The sequence below is a fragment of the Calidris pugnax genome, unplaced genomic scaffold (assembly GCF_001431845.1).
Source record: "Calidris pugnax isolate Ruff unplaced genomic scaffold, ASM143184v1 scaffold32, whole genome shotgun sequence".
In the NCBI taxonomy this organism is placed as follows: Eukaryota; Metazoa; Chordata; class Aves; order Charadriiformes; family Scolopacidae; genus Calidris; species Calidris pugnax.
Window position 1 is genome coordinate 9,419,335 of NW_015090783.1, and position 19,281 is coordinate 9,438,615.

General features: G+C 49.0%; 1 protein-coding gene across 1 annotated transcript in view; it reads right to left on the reverse strand.

Annotated features, from left to right (window-relative positions):
• The window catches only part of SRRM4 (serine/arginine repetitive matrix 4), a 58,891-nt gene that overhangs the window by 25,436 nt on the left and 14,174 nt on the right, over nt 1-19,281 (reverse strand). Inside the window, exons 2-7 of the mRNA XM_014964478.1 lie at nt 13,455-13,598; nt 11,111-11,197; nt 10,680-10,751; nt 9,262-9,288; nt 5,519-5,617; nt 4,384-4,546 (exon numbers count right to left, since the gene is read on the reverse strand). Coding sequence (XP_014819964.1) covers nt 4,384-4,546; nt 5,519-5,617; nt 9,262-9,288; nt 10,680-10,751; nt 11,111-11,197; nt 13,455-13,598 — 592 coding nt within the window. The remainder of the gene's footprint in view (nt 1-4,383; nt 4,547-5,518; nt 5,618-9,261; nt 9,289-10,679; nt 10,752-11,110; nt 11,198-13,454; nt 13,599-19,281) is intronic.

A 19,281-nucleotide genomic window follows, 5' to 3' on the forward strand; every position in this document is an offset into this window, starting at 1 on the left:
CAGTGGAGTTAATTTCTTTTTCAGAGGTGCATAATGTCCCCTTTTCTCTCTTTTTTTGTGTGTTGTAATAATGAAAGGAACAAAAAAACTTGGGTCAGTGACCTCGGCAAGCCTTACTCTCCATGAGGGCCTGGCAGACATCTGCCAAGGAGCTGCCAGCACGGGGAGCAGCATCTGCTGAGAGGGGCTGCTGGGGGTAACCTGTGTCTGGTCTGGGGTACCTCCATCTTCCTGAGCTAGGGCTGGGGGAGGCCTTCACCTGTGGGAAATGGGCTCACCTCTGCTGATAATTTGCCCTAACTGAAATGCCAACATAGTCTAAAAGGAGTACAAAAAAAAAATTATCAGGGCTGTAGGAATACAATAAAACCTCTTTTTGCACAATTCAAAATTCCTGACTCAAGAAATATCAAGTGAAAAGTATCCTTTCTTTTTTTTTTTTTTCCTTTTCTCCTTTTGCACAATTCAAAATTCCTGAGTCAAGAAATATTGAGTGGAAAGTATCCTTTCTTTTTTTCTCCTAGGTGGAGAGTTCAGGGTGAGGCTTTCTCTACCACAAGGGCCAAGCTGAGTCCAGGAGCATGGGGGTAATGACACAAGTGTCCCTGCAAGGTCAGAGCTTGGATTATTTGGGGCTGGATGGCCACAATGCAGCTCACAAATCCATTGCTGGGGGTGAATTCCTGAGAAAGCCAGACAAAGTTTTATTCCTTCGCAAAGATCTTTTCAGCCTGCTAGGGTGCAGCCAGCATCGTGGGACACAGGCCAGCGTGTCCCCAGCTCAGCTCTAGCCAGGCTGGCACTGCTTTGGAGCAAGGGTTTGCTTTCCACCACCTCCTTTGGTACCTGGTGTACAGCAGAGCCCTCCATGGCTGCAGGTATCCCTCCCTCCCCCTGGGCTCTGGCCTCCCCGTGGTCCCAGCACTGAGCTGTGAATTTACCAGACAATAACCTGGGATCATCTGAGTCCCTTTGCTTGGGAGGGGAAGAATAACAAAAGCAAAAAGAGGACAACTTCCATATTTATGGAAGGCTTTGCCTTCCTGTTCTGCAGGGCCTTGTTTGTTATCAGAAACATGATGCCCAGCAATTAAAATAATAGCTTTTCCTAACGTGAATCAAAACCCAGGCTAGAAAACAGAGATACAGCAAGCAGATACAGGTCTGCTACAAGGCTCCCCCAGCCCTCCCCCACATGCCAGCCCCAGCCCCTGCATGGTATCTCCCCACTTCTACATTTCTGCAGACACACAAGCACAAGACAACAAAACAGTGTCATTTGGAACAATCGTACCCCGCTGAGCCTCACTGACAGTTTGGCTCAAGCCTGTGTTAATTTGTGACATCATAAACGAGTTTTCAGTGGAAGTAAAGGAGCTGGCAAGGCAAGTGTATGCAGCGTACAGTTATCTTCATCAGGTACAAAGGCAATTGGATTCATACCCTGCAGGTATTTATATTGCAGTGCTCAACTGAAAGCACAGTGGCATCTAATATATCTTTATCGGTGTGGAGTAAAGTGTCTGCAGCGGGTTAGGGGTATTCTGTTCAAAAATAGCTGCTGCATATTACCCGTGGTTTCTCTGCATGCTGAGGCACAGACCCACAATCCTGTTCTCAATAGGTGCCTATCGCAGCTGCATGGGATTAACAGGAGAATGAGAGGGAGCAGCTTGGAAATTCACTGCCAGAAAGTAAAGTAGCAGGGAACTTTGGGGTGTTTCTGCATGTGTGCATGCATCAATTAATGCATAAAGGCAAGAGGGAAAGAAGCAGCAAGGTAGATGCACGGGCAGGGCATTCTTTTGCATGGTTTACCCTTCAGAAATTACAGGTAGACCTAGTTAGAAAATCTGGACATGTAGTAGAAAGGAAGGAAAACAAACCAGGGGGTGGGGAGGGATGGCAGAATTTACCACAAAAATACTTCAATTTTCAGAAGAAAAAGAGTACGGAATAAAAATTGACTTAAAAAGCAAAATCTTTGATTTGGAAATGGTATAGCATTACCTCATGGGAATTTGTGTGTTGCCTCTTTGGATCTCTTTTGCACATTGGGATCTTCCCTGGACAACCCCTTTCCTTTGGAGATATGACAAAGCTTCTCCCCAGGTAAGGATGGTTTGGAAGCCCAGGCCAGAGAGTGCACCACACCAGCCCCCCCAGAGGACTGAAACATGGCATTTCTGCATCCCAATTCTGGAATTTCACACAAAAATCTGTTCTTTTCCAGTAATATATTTCTGAGAAGTGATCAACATTTTCTGCAAGAGCACATTTTCATTTCATAACACTTCCAGGCTGCTCTCAAAGTGGATTCTGACAGAACTAAGCGTATTTATAGAGCAACCATTTAACTCACAGAAAGGGGAGGCAAAGAGTTGTATATAGTCATTAACAAATGAGACTAGAAGTTCCCAGTCCGTTTTTCCCTCGCCAGTTTTGAGTACCTGGTATTTAATGACCTTACTCAGAAAAATTTCAGGGGCAGCACTTAACCAAGGGCTTCAATTTAAACAAGTGCTTAAATGTTCTCTTGAATGACATCCCAAGACTTCTTTGGGGCAACAAAAAGGACACTAGTGGGTTGTGTAGTAAAGGTACTGATGCCTTTCAGTCATTGAAATATTTGCCTGTGCTATTAACCCTTACTAGAAAGAGTACAGCAGGGGCCTGATGACTTTTACTTTGCAACTGTCACCATAAAGCTCTGATTTTCCCTGCCCTGCAGCTTGTGTGCTCATTTACCCCGAGTGAAGCAAGTGGAAAGGGGAGTGCAGCATGCTTGAGTTTAGCTTGTTTTAAAGCTTTTACAATTTTAAATTAGAGTTTACTCTTGCTCAGGGAACAGAACAGCTGGCAGTCGGCCTCACAGGACCCAGGGAGCCTGGCTTCAGAGAGAGGAAACCCAGTACCAATTAAAAACCAGGCTTAGACTTGAAGACATTAATGTAAAATACGCAGCTTGAACCAAAAAAGAAAACCCCCAAAACCACCCTGATGACATGATGCAGTCTTTGGCTGATTGCTTTTTGGGAGGAGCTCTTAACTCATTTCTACCTCCCCAAGTTGACAGAGGGCACCACCCCAGGCTCATGGCAATAAAGGTTTCATAGCTTGTTATTCTTCCTTTCCATGTACACACACACACACGCATCTCAGCGTGGTGCGCAGGTTCTGCTATTCGCTCTACCTTATATGGTTTTATAAGCAATGACTCACATGTGCACTACACACTCAGGAGATGTACATGACGAGAGCAAATATGCATATCTATAATGTTGAGAGACAGCTTGTGCCTGTCTGTACCCACGTATAATCTCTGTGTATTTTGATTGGAACGCTGCCTGTGCGGGTGAGCGGATAAAGTCTCTCCTCTTGCTGGCACTCTCTCACATCCTATGCAGCTACTGCGTACGGCTGAGCTATTTCCAACTGGTGACTGGGCATAAAGGAGAGAATCAGTTCCCCATTACATACCACTCTGGGGCTTGGAGGACTCTTTGCTCAAGACAGCTCTCTATCACTACACATCCACACACACAAGTACCAAGTTCTGCACTGCCTTGAGACCTATGTAGCAATTTCCTGCCTATCAGATGCTAACACTGCTATCAAAGAGCATCACACCTCTGCTTTGCAACTATCAGGAACAAAGGGGAAATGTGCCATGGAGAAGAAAGACTTCCTATCAATCTGTATCTAATATTTCTCTCCACCTCTTGCTCCCTCAATTCTAAGGCATACAATATATCATCTCTTTCCATGTATATGGAAAAACATCCCAAGGCACTGAGCCTGATTTTTACCCTTGGCTGCACATACAGTTCCCATTAACATCAATGGGAGCTGCTCGTAAGTTTTGATTTTGGCCCCTGGGCTTGTCAGTCCAGAGCAACAGTGATCCTAGAAGGATCATGATAGTCAGAAAACATCCCCTGTCAATAATCACCAACTCATTAAATGTAAATGTTTCTTTTATATATGTTTGATTCCTTTTCTTCCCCTGAAGGACTAAACTTTTGGACATGAAGACCAGTGAATTAAGTTCACATCCAGCTGAGCTAGGACTGCATAAGAAATACTTCCCTGTAAAATATCATTGCTGGAGGCCACTTTCTTTTGTTAAATGTCCTCAATTCATTATTCATAGGCTAAAGCCTTTGCAAATTTTTCCCCTCTCCAGCCCCACACTTGGTGTGAAAGTGCTGAAGGAAGGAATGACTTTAAATACATTGGAGAACAGCACCATTAATAAATAATACAGCTTTAACCAACTTTGTCTAACATCGCTATAATTGAGTTATAAAAATTTCATATCAAATTTCTTGCCCAGATTCCTGTGGCTAGTTCAAGGGAAAAAGCAGAGTGTGTAATACTTACTACTTCCTTAGGAGACAGGAAGCTGTAGAACGGGAGGGTTTGGCTGGCTTTTTGGGTGGCCTGAACCTCTGCAGAGGAATTTTGCTTTGCCGTGATCTTTGAATGGTGCCGGGAGTGTCTTCGCCGTGTTTTACGCCCTTCCTCCCGAGACCTGGCTCTGTGCCTGCAGGGAACATGAATAACCAAACTGTTGTTCCTCAGTATTGCAGTAGTGCCCGTTACCAGCCCCATACAAACCCTTGGCACCTCTGTGCTAGGCCATTGCACGTGGGAGGTCCTCCACGTGACTGCTCTGGGGAGTCATGATGGAGACAAAAAGGAATGTTTTGCTTTTCTACTTCTCTTTTTTAAAAATATTTTGCATCCAGGCTTTGGACTTTAACCTCAAATTTCAGCTCCAATTCATGGTTTTATGGTGGCTCAGGGCAAACCCTACTCTCACACAGCCTTGAATGTCCCTATGATAACAAACCTCCAAGAGAAGACACACTCTACTCTTGCATGAACACCCCTGCAGTTACTGATTGCGTTCCTCCCCCTGCTGATCAACAGCTTTTCATAAGAAATTCCCAGTAGTTAGGAGGACTGAAGTGGGAGAGTGAGGGTGGCTTGTTCTTAAAGTCAAGTGCTTTCAGAAAACGTGAAACATGAACTCATGATGTGTATAAACTACGCGACTTGTTATTGCAGTGATGCCGAGTCTAGCACCAGCATCCACTTAGCTGGCCCCAGGACACATCTGTCATCCACAGGACTGAGATTTTAATCAGGTCAAAGATAGTGGCTCTAGAATGCTGCGAGCGAATATATTTTCATTGCTAAGACCAAGTCTAAGGGTTTCCTGGGACATCAGCAGTACAGAGCCCTTGGGCTGGGGAAAGGAAACGAGGCTGGAATCAGCTGTCATGGGCTGATCATCAGCCATGAGGATTAGAAGTGACTGCTGGACCGAAAAGCTGCAGCCGCTGCTCCTCGAGCCAAAACTTTTCTGTGGCAGAGACCGCAAGAAGCTCAACCTCAAGCTATGTGACATGGCTGCTACCAGAATGAGACATGGTTCTGCAGAGAGTTTGTGGGTCACACAAGCTATTGCAATCACATCCTTGAGCCCACCAGGACACCCAGGTGATGTTACCTGCTTCGGCAGCGGGTAGAGTGGGAGTCCGAGCTCTCTGAGCGAGAGTGGCAGTGGCGGTGACGATGGCGATGAGATTTCCGGGTGCGCCCACGGGAGCTTTAAGAAGCAGAGAGGAGAGCCACCATTAGATAACAGGCTGGGGGTAATGCAAGAGCCCACAGCTGGAGGCTGAAGTCAATAACATTCAAATAAAAAAAAAAAATATCTGTGTTTTAAACCAAAGCGAGCAGGGTATGAACCATTGTGCAGGACATCAGGGCATGAGGAAATTCTCCATCCCTTCATCATTACATGGACATTAAGGCAAGCCATCTTACCAAGATCTATGCTAGCGTTTTGACTACAAGCTATTAGGTTGGCTCTGTAGCCCGCTGGGGAAAGATCTATGGACCAGCACGCAAGAGTGCAGCAGACAGCACTAAATCTTTCTGCTCTCAAGACCTGAGAGAGCTGTGTGCTTGCCCCTTCGTCCTGCAGCCTACCCTAAGACAGCCAGGAAACAGCCCAGGGCCCTTCCCATTGCTAAGCCTTGTTGGGGGAGCACCATCCCTCTGGGCAACCTATCGCAAAGCTCCCATTTCTGACTCCAATCCTCCTTGTTAACGAGCAGATGCAGAAGGACAGGCTCCAAATACAGTACAGTCAGTAACAGCCTTCCCCACGCTCTCTAGGCAGGAGGTTCTAGCCAGTCCTATGGGCAGCTCTTATGGCTGCTGTATAAAGGTAAAGTGCAGCCTTCCTAACTGCAGCCTGTGCATGGCTCCTGCGTGAGGGGCAGGACCATTTTACTTGGCTTCTTACAGGTGTCCAGTCACTGCTGCGCCTCCCTGTGCTCCAGCCAAACTATTTCTGAGGGATTACCCAGCCCTGTTACTGCAGGGCTGTTGTGGTCTGTGCCAACAGCTGAAGTCCTGCATGCAGACAGCAGGGTGATGTGGACGGCAGCTACCTGTCACCCCCTGTGCCCATCCCCTCATGCCATTGCCCACCACAGCAGTTTTTTTAGATCTGGCAGCGTAACCATCTGCTCAGGCTGGCATTGCTGTGCCAACAGGCAAGGCTAACGATGGGTTAGCTGCTGGGAACAGCCTGGTTTCATGGCCATGCTCCACCAGTCACTGGCAGCACTAACACAACCTGCTCGGGCAGCATTTAGCAATTTGCTACTATAAAAACTCAGCAGACCGATTGCTTGAGAAAAGCATCTCCTCTAAGACAAAAGGGCAGCTTCCAGGGCAATGGCTTGAACTCCACCTGGCCATTTTCTCTGATGCTTCTCACACCCTATCATTATATTTATAAAAACTTCACATTCTAGGATTCTCCTTTCATATTTTCCTACAACTGAAATCAGCCACACTGAACATCTCTCCCTCACATGGTGGATTTGTGTGGAAACCTCCATGTTTGCTCCTCACCCTCCACATCAGTGCCTCCCGTTTAAGGGTTTTCCCTTTCTGCAGGAGGAAAAACTAGTCCTGTGTAATTTAGATAACCGGTTGCTCAACACAAAGATAAGCCAAAGCAGCGTGATTATACAAAAATCCCGAGCGCAGATGGCTCATGGGATCTATCTGATCCACGCCCGGGAGCAATAAGAAGGTTTGCAGAAATTGGGAGTGGCTCAGCTGTGATTTGTGAGATGAGGGCTAAAACGCCTTGGCTGGTTTATCCCCAAAGAGCAATTCTAGCAGCTCTTGTCCCCCCACGTTAGCACGTACCAACAGGGCATCTGATCCTTGTCTTAACCACACTGTTGGGCTACTGCATACTGGCTGGTGCTACGTTGGGTTGAGGAGATGCCTGATTTTAGAAAGCCTCAGTTTTACCACTTAGGTTTCCGAGTGCATAGCCACCCAGTTTGAGGAAAAAAGGTTTCTATGCTACTGAACATGCAGAAATTGTAGAGAAAGAGAGATGGGCTTTCTACATGCAATAAAGATGGCCTATGCAGATGGCATAACATGCTCTGCACCTCATGGTTTCCCAGTTTCCTCAGTCCCAATACATACTGGGGTGATACTGGCAGTGTCAGGGGTTATTGTCTCTCTGTCTTCTTTCTGCCTAAGGACTAAAAAGTTGTGTTGGGAATAATTATAGGGCAGGTCCTACTAATACCAAACAAATCAGCAAGTTTCCACCTGCTAACTCCATTTCTGTCTCTGGAAAGGTATCCCAAGTCCCCGCAGAGCCAACCAGGGGTTTGGTGTCCAGGGTTCAGCCCCAAAACAGTTTCCTTGCTTTAAAAGCAGGTAAGAAGCCACAAGTTTCTATTCCCAGAAGACAGAGAAGGAAGTGAAAAGCAGAGAAGGCTTCAGGTCTTCCTTCCAGCCCTGAAGAACCACATTTTATACCATACCCCTTGATTACCTGCCCCATAGGACAAGAGTTGTGCTCTGCTAACACTCCAGGGCAGATGGGAACCTCAACCCCAGATTTTTGCAACCTCGTCTGTCACCTGCAAACAGTCCCTTCTCTTCCCCAGTATCCATTGCCTTCTGCTCCCTTTCAGATATTTGGTTGGATTGTATATCATGAGCACACCTACTGTAACCTCCAAGAGCAGTAAACAAGGAGGAACTAAAGCCCTTCTCAGTAAGAGGGCTCCAGCCTGCTCTTTGGGCAATGGAGGCGGTGGGGCCCTGTGTTCCTTGGATTCGAGTTCATCCCCTCATGTTGCCCTCATCAGAAAAGCTGGAGCCTCTGCTCAGGACTAAATGAACAAGATACTGTACATCCCTGAGAGATACAAAAAAATGTACCAAATGAGGTGGCACGAAAGAGAGGGAAAGGAAATATCTCCAGTCTCTATAAACCCTTTCCCATTTCAGCAAAACCAGAATTGCTGGGTTTTTGCTGCAAAATAATCCTGAGAATTGCTTAGGGCTGCAGAGCCAGCATTAGCTCCAGGGGACCCACCACACCAAGCACTTCCTAGCCCCGCAGCTCTCTGCAGGCAGAGCAGGGAACACCATGAATCACTACTTACTGTTTTTTGTGTTTTCTTTCTTCCTTTCTCTTACTTTTGGGGCTTGAAGAACTAAATAAGAAATGGCTAATTAATTCGGAGATTTCTGTTCTGATAAAAAGCTGCACATTCACACATCAATGTTACAGCTAGATTGCCCAAGAGCGTGCAATAAAAATGAAAGGGATTAATGTTTCTTCCTCAGCACAGGGGGTATGAGTGCCTGCCGACAAATCCAGCTCATGCACTTGGCCAAAAAGATCCTTAAAGTGATCAGCCATCCTGGTGGCTTTGCATTTTCCCGTAGAGGAGAGGAATACTTCTTGATATTGTACACAGACATGCTAGAATCAGGAGTGTTCTTCCAGTACACAGCTGGAAAGCCACCAACTCTGAATGTTGCAAAGATGGGCCGTACTGGGGGATGCCATACTGTTTGCAAATGAAACCATAAGAGAAATGAAGACCCAAGGAGCAGGATGGATGTGGCTGCCAGGGGCTGGGTTATACCAAGAGGCCTTTTCCAGTTATGTGCTTGATTGCACAGGTTGGGCTGGGGAACTGATTCCCATGGGGTCTGAGGAACACTTAAGGCTGAATAGAGAGAGGGACCACACGCACAGGGGGTGGAGGGAACCAGGGGGATTGCACAAGGAGACATGGAAGAAAAGTGTCTTGTGCCTCCACCCAGTGGACATCAACCTTGCAAGATCCTGAAGAGACCATGAAACTCATATTTCTAAGGAATCACCCACACTTGCTCAACTCTTACCTGTGTCTTCTCTTCTTTGAAGATAACCTGCAAGACACAAATATGTACATTGAATGCAGGGTCTCACAAAATTGGAAATTTGCATCAGAGACAACATGGTTAGACCCAGCATTAGACTGAGCACTGTGAGGAGATCTCATCTACCAGCTGGGTAGAATGGCCCTGGCTCTCCTTTAGCACTGGCAAGGGGGTAGCTGAGAAATGCTGGTGTGGTAGAAGTGAGCAGCACACTCTACAAATAGTTGAGAATATGATCCTCAGGATAACAAGTCTATAGACATCTATATATATCTCCCCTGTCCCTGGTGAGTCCCTTTTCTCTGCTGCTGCCTCCACATTTTTGCACTGTGCTTCATTTGAGTGCTTCATCACTCGCAGAGGCGAGTCCAGTTCCTGGTTTTCAGTATGAAGGACCAAGTAGCAGTGAAAGAAAGAGTCCTTTCTGTATAACTCCAGAGCAGCCTCAAACAAACCAGTGTCATGCCTCTTTCTTGCCTCCTGGAGCATCCCTGGGATGACACAGGAGCCACCAGGGTACTAAAGGTTCAAAGCCAATGAGCATCTCACCCAGGACTGCTGTCAGGAGACGACATCCATAAAAGAGCACAAGAATCCCTCCTTGGGAAGAAAGTATTTTAAATGAGTTTCTATATCTTTGTCTTTCCCTGCTCTCACCCTCCCTCTTCTTTAAGATTCAAGCTTAACTTTTCACCCTGTTATCCATTTTCCATAGCTTCTCTCTTTGGTTCAATATACTGTAAATACATGAACTTTCCGAGGGAGATAGCATCCACTGTTCTCTTCAAATATTGGTTTAACGATTGAGAGAAACCAATGAAATATTTGCAATTTTAAAATTTAATGGTGCTCTTTAAATTAAAAATGGGCTTCAGAAGGGGAACATAGAGGCAATCACCTGGGGCTGGGAGGGAAGCCTGAGATGTGAATGAGGGGAGCTGATTTGAGCCTTTTGCTGGTCTAAACACTGACACTTCTTTTGGGCTGGGGGAGAATGGAAAGGGCATGGTGCAAGCCCTGAGTGCTGATCCCATTGGTGACCCAGAGGATGGAAGCCATGTGAAACAGGACAGCAAGGGCAGTGGGCAGAGGCTCAGCAGACCTCGAGCTGATTTAGCTCATCTGCTTCTTCCCCCACAACCCTGACAGCTCATATTTATCTGTTTGCACTGGGTCTGCACTCCATTTCTTGCCCTCCTCGGCTGTCTGGCTTCCAGCTCCCCATGGGGCCCTGCCCTCTGGGCAGCCATGATGAAGAGTCAGGAGTTTGACGCCTCTTTCTGCCTCCTGGCGCTGGGCTCCACCAGCTGCCCCACAGCAGTAATGTCTTCCACCCCTTGTCCAAGCTGTCCCCCCCTCAACAGCAGGGAACTATGTTTTCAAGAGGAAAAAAAAAATACCTGTTTCTTTTTCGCTTCTTGGAGCTTTTCTTCTTCTTCTTCTTCACAGGCGAGGGGCTGTAGGAGGGAGACCTGAGGAGGCAGGGGTGGCATTAGCGACCACAGGGCTCCCCACAGCCCTCCCCAACCACCCCAACCCTTACCCCATCTCCAAAGGCATCTCCCCAGGGGGGAGAGGGGCAGGGAGTGCCCAGGATGGGCTGTGGGTGAGCCCTGGTTCGGCCTCTGCTTCCCTGAGGGGAGGGTGAGAAAATGGCGGCACCTCCACCCAGGTGCCTTCGCAGGTGGCTGGGCCTGTGGAAACCCCCAGCACCTCCCCAAAGGGTACCCAGCTTCTATTTTACACTATTTTTTCCCTCCTCTTACACAGGTGAGAGCAGCCTGTCCCCTCCTGCCTGACCGCCTGTCCCCACCGCCACGACCACCCTCACCTCCTTCGCTTCTTGCGGCTGGATTTCTTCTTCTTCTTCTTCCCCCGGGACGGCGGCGGTGGCGTACGTTCCTCATCACATGAGGGGCTAAAGAGTGGAGAAAACAACCATCAAATAATTAAAATAATATCAATATGTCTAAATCTGCTCACATGGGGCTGCTCTCCCCCATTTGCTGCCATCCCCACCTCAGGGATGTCCAGGGCAGAGAGATCAGTTTTCGTGGTAGACCCAGGGTGCAGGCGAGCGCCTAATTACCCTCTAACGAATAATTTGGTCACAGTTTAAATGAAGTATCTCCTCCATGGGTTTAATGGAGATATAATGAGACAGCTACTGTACGCCATGGTGATGCCAGCTGATTATTTAAAACGTGTTTGCTGAGGTTAACAACTCCGTAACAGATTTATAGGTTTTGTTGCTCTTTGTAAATATGCTTTAAATAATTAATTGGCATTTAATTTGCATACAATAATTATTGCAAACAGATGCATCTAACTATAATAAAAGACTTGACATATGTTAAATAGCAATTGATTAGAAATATATACATTTATTGAGATGTTATGGTAATTTAATGAGATATGCATCTCTTACACAGTTGTTAAACCCTGGAAGAAAAAACTCTTGTAAATTAATTTCTTTTTTAAATATATGATGCCAAATCATGTTATGTTTCAATGAAAAGCAAATACTGTGGTTAAATTAATTCAGAGCACTGGGCTGAAAATATGGCAGATACTCCGTGGCTACCCATTAACCATAAAGATGGGGGCAGCTGGTGGCGGCCTGTGGATCCCCAGGTTGATCCCCAAATCAACCTGCAGATCCCCAGATCTGTCTGTGGATCCCCCAAAAGGATCTGGGACCAAGGCTCATGGGGGGCACAGCCATATCCCCAGGGCCTCTGAAAAAAAAAAAAAAAAAAAAAAAAAAAAAAAAAAAAAAAAAAAAAAAAAAAAAAAAAAAAATCACTGTTGGATTGTGCCTCAGTTTCCCCACTTCTGGCCCTGCCAGCTGGAGCAGCCCATAGCAGGGACTGTGTGGAGGCAGCCCCATGTTTGGAAAATGCTGTGGGATCTTCACTGCAGAAACAGGCCAAAAATGGAGCAGTTTTCTGCAGAAAGAACAAATGTTATTGTTAATGAAGGTCCTAATGCAGAGCAAATGCCACTTTGGAAGGGGACACTCAGCCCCCTGACGGTTGCTTACCCAGGGCGTGAATTACTACCAAAATTACACTGTCATAAAAAGCCAATTGCTTAGTGCTTTCAGTATACTTTCTTTTTAAATTGCTCTGCAAAACAAAACTGTACGCTAGTGCTCTGGTTGTGAGCTGTGAATAACTGAGTGCTTCTGGTGCAGTAAATCCGAGGTGCAACCACACTGTGGCCCCGAGGAGCACCCAAATACTCCTTCTCACTCTCCTTCTCCTCTCAAGGATTCCACCTACCTGCAGAAGCACCCAAAGGAGCTCAACACCCATCTCAGCTCCTCAGTTATCAGGATGCTGGACCCCAGCTCCCAGGTGCTTTCTCCTCGCACAGATTTGGACCCCGCTGGAAACATTTTTTCTGGGCCCCCCCAGAAAACAGACACCCACAGGTCTGGGTGCCACAACCAGGCACCACCACAGCTGAGGGAGAGGGGGAGAAGCCTCTGACCATGCCGTGCAGCCACAGGCTGTTTCTGTAGAGCACTTCTCCCTCACGCAAGATAAAGCCTTTTGTCTTTGATGTGGAAGCTTTCTCTCTGTGCTGATCTGATTTTAATTGTTTCTCTGCGATTGTTATCAAAGTCTAATTAAAAATATGCTTTAGATTATTGTTCCGGTTGGCCTGAAATCTGAAGATATGAAATGTGCTTTCTTGCTCTTTCTTTCTAGCGTCTTTAACCAAACAGAGAGGCTTTAATCCCAGAGACAGTTAAGCAGGCAGGGCTCAGAGACCTTGGTTGCTTCATTTACAATGTTCAATTTGTTTTTCCCCTCTCAAGTTGTCAGGGGCTAATGATGAACTGATAATGAAGCTGACACTGCTGGTCTGATCTAGGCATGGGGAGAGGGGAATTGCTGAGAGCGATGCCCAGCCAGGGGTACCCTGTGGACCTGGTGGCAAGCAGGGATGCTGGCAGGTTGCCGGTCTTCCAGCCAGGATTACTTGCAAGGAGGGTTTAAGACCAAGGCATGGAGTAGAAGTGAACTATAGGTGTAAACACACACAGGGATTCATGCAATTGCATAAATTTGCACTCGCAGAGTCACGTAACCCCTCCCCAGCTCTCACAGACCCCCTCTGCCATCCCCCTGCTTCAGGGCGACCCTGCTCACTGCCCTGGCTCCTACCTGCGTGAACTGTGGTGAGCATGGTCTCGTCTCTCCTTCCCTTTGGCACAGCCGTTGGTGGTGGAGGCTTCTTTCCCTGCGCGGCCACTCAGCTTTTCGGGACATCTGTCCTCTGCAGGGTACGGAAGGCAGCTGAGCGTCCCACTGTGGGAGCAATGGGGGAGAGTGATCAATAAAGAGCTGGGCTCATTTGCTGAAGTCTTCCCATGTACAGGAGAATCCCCTTTCCTTTCCACAGGTTGGACCTGTGCTGCTGTGAAGAGCTGTGGGGTGCTCCTGGGCCCATAGCGCTCAGCCCCATGCAGTGGGAAATGCTCCAGAAAGCCCCCATTTCCAAGCCAAGCTGCTCCCCAGGGTGGACATGCTGTGCTTGGCTTTCAGACAGAGATGCCACAAACATCGTGCAGCTGAAGAGCAGCCAGATGGGCCCACACTGCAGGAACAGCACAGCATTTGGGCCTGATGCAATGGTAGCTAATCAGAGCAGCACCCCTAGACACCTCCCTCTGCCCTGTGGGTTTTAAGCTCACCAGCTCAGAGAACACTAGTCTCCCACTCTGGTAGAAAAAACACTTTTGCATTTCAAATGCCATTTCCCAAACCTACTATTGTATTGCCAGTACCACGCCATACATCCTTAACCTGTTCCCCTCACCAGCACCCAGGTAGAAGCAAAACATTAGCAGGCAGAGGACAGCCCTCCTCCCCACTCCTACAAATAGGGTGCTGGGCCAGTAGACACACCTGGTCCTGATGAAAGCCCAAACTGGAGAACCTGGGAGAGCCCAGCAGAGCTAAGAGGAACCACCTGGGCCAGGCAGGTGGCTGCCAGAGCCCTGGTGAGACCATGGGAGTTGGTGAGGAGCACAGCCAGGGCAGGGAAAGCCTGAGGTGAGAGGTGTCCAAGAAACACCAGGGCTTGGGTAAGGCAAACTCAAATGGAGAAAAGAAAGCAAACGGAGAAAAAAAAACCTGAGCTCGGACACTTGGGAGGAAAGTAAATAGGTTTTCAGGTCCCACAGAGTTTTACTTCAAAGACCAGAAAGATTAATAGAAAGCCGTAAACCATACCCAGCAGGGGCACCAAGAATGCTATGGGTTTAGTGTCATCCAGAGGATTATTTGAATAAATAAAGCAAGATTTGACATGTCCAAGCCTGACCTGGCTGTGGGGTGGTACTGATGGTGGGCAGGGCTCAGCTGGCAGAGAAAGTGTCTCCATTTCTTTCCATTATCATTTTGAAGCCAATCTCAGGAATGGGTTGCGGGTGCGGCTTTGGGGTTTAGCTGTCCCCAGGTCAGCTCTGCAAGGTCCCACTGCTGCATCTGCCACCCCACGCACCTTGTCCCTTTGCACACCAAAGCTCCAGGCCACATGAAGTCCCTGGAGCAGGGGGAGGCTGGGATGTCCCCTGCCAGCCCCACAGCTACAGTGGCTCAGGGATGCCAGGAGGGTGAGTTGGCTGCAAGAGACCGTTACACACCAGGGAACATCCTGCGACCTGCCCCAGCCATGAGCAACACTTTTCGGGGCTGGAGTTGACACAGGAGCACCTGGAGAAGAAGGGTCATCCCTTTCTTTCCACCTGTGTTTTCTGTCTCAAGAAACTCCCACTTTCTCTACTAGCTGACTCCTTCCTTGGGCCCAGTTTGTAGTACCTGAACATTTAAGGACATGCATCAGCCAAGTACAAGCGACAGGGCCCAGTGGAGGGAAGCTGGCTGAAATATTTCTGGCCCAAGACATGCAGGAGGTGATGGTCCCTCTGGCTTTAAAAATTTATTACTCTGCTTGTAATAAAATCCCCAAGTCTCTTCCCAACATCTATGTTATTTTTAACCATCCGGGAAGCTACATGGTTAATTGCTTTCTTTGTACAAGCTAATTAGCTTTCCCAAACCCCTTTTAAGAGCAGCCTTCTGAGGCTCAATCATTAGGATCCATTAAAAATGTCCCCAAATTAATGACCTGTGCAAAGTCTGGGCTGGATCGGCTCCAGCAGCGGGGATGGGAGGGTTCCTTCCCGGGCTGGAGCGTGATGAGATGTCACTGCCTCGCAGGAGGGACCTGGGCACAGTGGGCAATGTCCCTCTTGCCCCGGCCCCTACTCCCACTAATGGGATTTTCAGGTCCTGCGGTTACAACATATTGGCCTTGGGGCAACCAAGGACTCCTGCCCTGCAACACGCTAGGAGCCATTTCTTCTGGGCTTGGAAGTAATTATTGATGGAAATAATTATTCTCCAATCCCATCAAAGGCTGGCTTCAATTCAACTCAATGTTCTCCTCTGATGAATGCTGAGAGTCACTAACACTCTAAACTGGCTGGTAATCCCCTTGCGTTAAACTCCATGGGCATTGATTGAATGTATATATAAAGACATATTTTTTATTTGTTGTCTTCCTTGTCTTTCGTGACTGATATAAAAGCGCTCGCAGTTTGGCGTGAACGATTGCTGTGGCCTCAAAGAAGAGGATTATCACACCTGCAGCAGAAAGGAGAAAGCCTCTGCGGGGGCTTCACTGGAGCCAGCCCTGGGAGGGCAGTGAAGATGGTCAGGGTGATGCAGCTGGAAGGGCAGGGAGTCACTGATGGGCTTGGGAGGCTCTTGCACCAGGTGTCATACTGGAACCCAAGGTGGCTGTGCTCATGGGTGGCAGGTTAAGACCACTTCTCTGCAGAAGCCGAGGAAAATGCAAGACCAGGGAGGTCCCACAGGGCATTTACAAGACCTGAGAGGTGTGCTGGGCTCAGCAAAGACCCCTCATGGAGTTGTTAAAGACATGCTGTGGCCTCCAGAGACATGGGGTGAGCCCCACAGGTGAGTCCTGGGGGCTTGAACAGCCCGGCTGTGGGGAAAAATTCCCCCCCTGTTCACCCCCATGGGATTGCAGTGCCCTTCCTGCCTGTGGATGGATCCTGGCACCCTTCTCAGAGGACAAAGGCACCGGGTATTTAGAATCATAGAATCATAGAATTGCCCAGGCCGGAAGGGACCTCCAAAGGTCATCTAGTCTGACCTCCCCGCAGTCAGCAGGGACACCCCCAACTAGACCAGGTTGCCCAGGGCCTCGTCGAGCCTCTCCTTGAATATCTCCAGGGAAGGGGCCTCAACCACCTCCCTGGGCAACCTGTTCCAGTGCTCCACCACCCTCACAGTGAAGAACCCTCTCCTAATCTCCAGTCTAAATCTGTTCCCCTCCAGCTTGAGGGGAACCTCAGGGAGCAGAGCTACCTCACAAACCATCCCCGTTCCTCCATCCCGAGCCGCCGCGCTCGGTGCCATGGCCCAGTGCCATCTCATCAGGCCGTGAAACGTGGCACTCGCTGAGACGCTTCACCGGGAGCTGAGCCCAGCGACACCCGTCCCCCCTGGTCCCGCGGTGACGTGCAGTCGGTGTGGGTTTGGTGTGCACTTGAAATCCTTGCGTGCTGGCGTCTCAGCACTGCCGGGGCCAGCCAGCTGCCCTCCCCTGCCCGCAGGCTCCCACGTTCCAGCCGAGCTCCTCCGCCCCAGCCCCACAGCGCTCTCCTGCCACAAAGCTTTCATCAATCATCCTTCTCCCCCTGCGGTAACTCAGCTCCTCTTCAATCCAGAGGAGAGGAGAGTAGGAAAACTGCCTTCCTAGTGACCTTTCAGCTGCCGGACCCTGCCATGAGGCCATCTCCGACCTCAGCAGCTTCATCCCTTGCCTCTGCGGGATGGTCTCCCTCCATAGCCCGGCCACAGGTTCTCTGCCCTCCCCAGCTGCTTTGCAAGCAGCAGCGTAAGCAGGCTGGGGCTGGATCGTGCTAACCAAGCCTTTTATTTTTGTCATTTAAGTTTACTTTCCACACGCAGTTGGGTTGGGTGCCGGATGCACAGCCCGAGGCGGGGAGTGGTGCTGCAGGGCACTTGGCCACACGCATGAGCACGTTGGAGACCCCAAGCCCTGACTGCTCCTGGCAGACCTGCACCAACAGCACTTCCAAGCTCAGGACAGAGTATTTGGAAAACCAATACAGAAACTTTATTACCTTGCCCTTTTCAGCCCTGGCTGGCTCCGCATTCCCATCATCTCTACAGCCCCTGGTGAAAAGGGAGGAGCGGCTCCAGCCAACTGGAGCCCCAAAATCGAAAAAGGTTAAAGCATCTCTGATGAGCCTATTAGTTCTGAATGTTTCAATGGTATTAAACCCATGATGGATGCCTCACCTGGGGACGGGGAACATCAGCCCGTGAAAGGACACAGGTGCCCGTGGCAGGCACAGTGTCCCAAGGGGAAGCAGGAGAAACTCCTGTGCCTGCAGCCACTCACACCAGGGATACTCTCACTCTTTCTCCCGAGTAACATGCATTAAGTGCATGGACATTTGATTAAATGTCTCATTTTTCCTCTTCTTTCCTCATCTGGAGGTATTGGCAGTGCAGGAGCGCACAGATGACAGGTTGGGGTCCCCCTGTGTGTCTCATCCCCTCATCTCTCTACCACAGCCGCCTCCAATGCACCTCTACCCTGGGGTCTTGGCCCTGGCAAGGATGGGCTGAGCTGCTCATGCTTCTAAAATCCACAACTTTGGGCTGAGAAGCCTTTTGGCACTGGCAAAACGACACTTTTATTTTCTCTCCTGCTCTGTAGCTTTGCTCATCCGATTGAAAAAGAGATGGTCGAACTGTTCCTGTGTCTTGGGGGAGGGAGGGGGCAGAAAAGAAGGTTGTAAAGACACTGCCAAGCAAAAACTCCAGCAGATGTGTTTACGTAAAGCTCTTTGAAATATGCACTAAAAATACCTCTTCAAAATTAGGAGATGGGGAAAATTGTGAGTGCTTCCCACAAACACACACACAAACACCCCACGGCAGGTTCTTTCCCCACCTCATTCAAGCTGTTATTATTAGTGCGGCAGGAGCCCTGCAGTTTGTTATTGAAAATTATAATAGCAAATCACCGAGATATTTTCCCTGATTACACAGACTCCAAGCCAGTTCAATTTTAATCTTCTCCCTGCTATTTTTTCCGTGCATCAGCAGAGGCACCAGCTGCAGAAAAGCGCGTGGCTTTCTTGAGGCAGTTTAAACACAGAAGAGAAACACAATTCTGTAATATACATTTTTCATTCAATTTTTGCCAGCCGTGACTCGCCTCCCCCTCCTGCTCCCGGGAACCCTGTGTCCTGCTGCAAGCCTGAATGCGGCAGCCGCTCCTTTTGCCTCTTGGACTCCAGAAACGTTTAACGACCACTCTGATCGCATCCCCGGGCCAAAAAAGCAGCTTGGCTCTTTATTTTCCAGCACTTGATTTGCTATGCATGGTTGAAGCAGAACAGAGGAGCTTCCCTGCTGGAGGAGGCTCCGGGAGTGGCGTGGGGGTCAGTGCCAGATGCTCGGGGGGATGCGGTGCGGTCGAAGCCCACGGGGAGGGCTCCGTCCCGGGCACCAGCTGGCGGTGGCTCCCACTGCTCAGCATGGGATGGACGGATCTGGCAGAGCATAAAACTCCACGGGGGACAGCGATGCTCCCGTGGACCATCTTAGGCAGGGTCAGGCACCAGGGTGAGCATGACCTCTCCCTGCTCCCCATGGCTGGGTCTCCTTCTTCCTGGGGACACTTCCTATCCCTCTTCCCGACCGAGCACCCGGCCACCTTGCAGGGCTCGGCGTGACCTTCCCTGGCTGCCAGCAATCTGGGATGGCTCCACCGACCGCCTGCCAGCGACAGCAGAGATAAACCCGAGGAATATGGCATGTGCTCGTATTGTTTCTAAAGGAAACCTGGACTGCTGCCCCGTCTCGAGCGGTTTCTACAGCATCTTGTGCCTCCCACGCTGCCGGCTCTGAGGTCCCT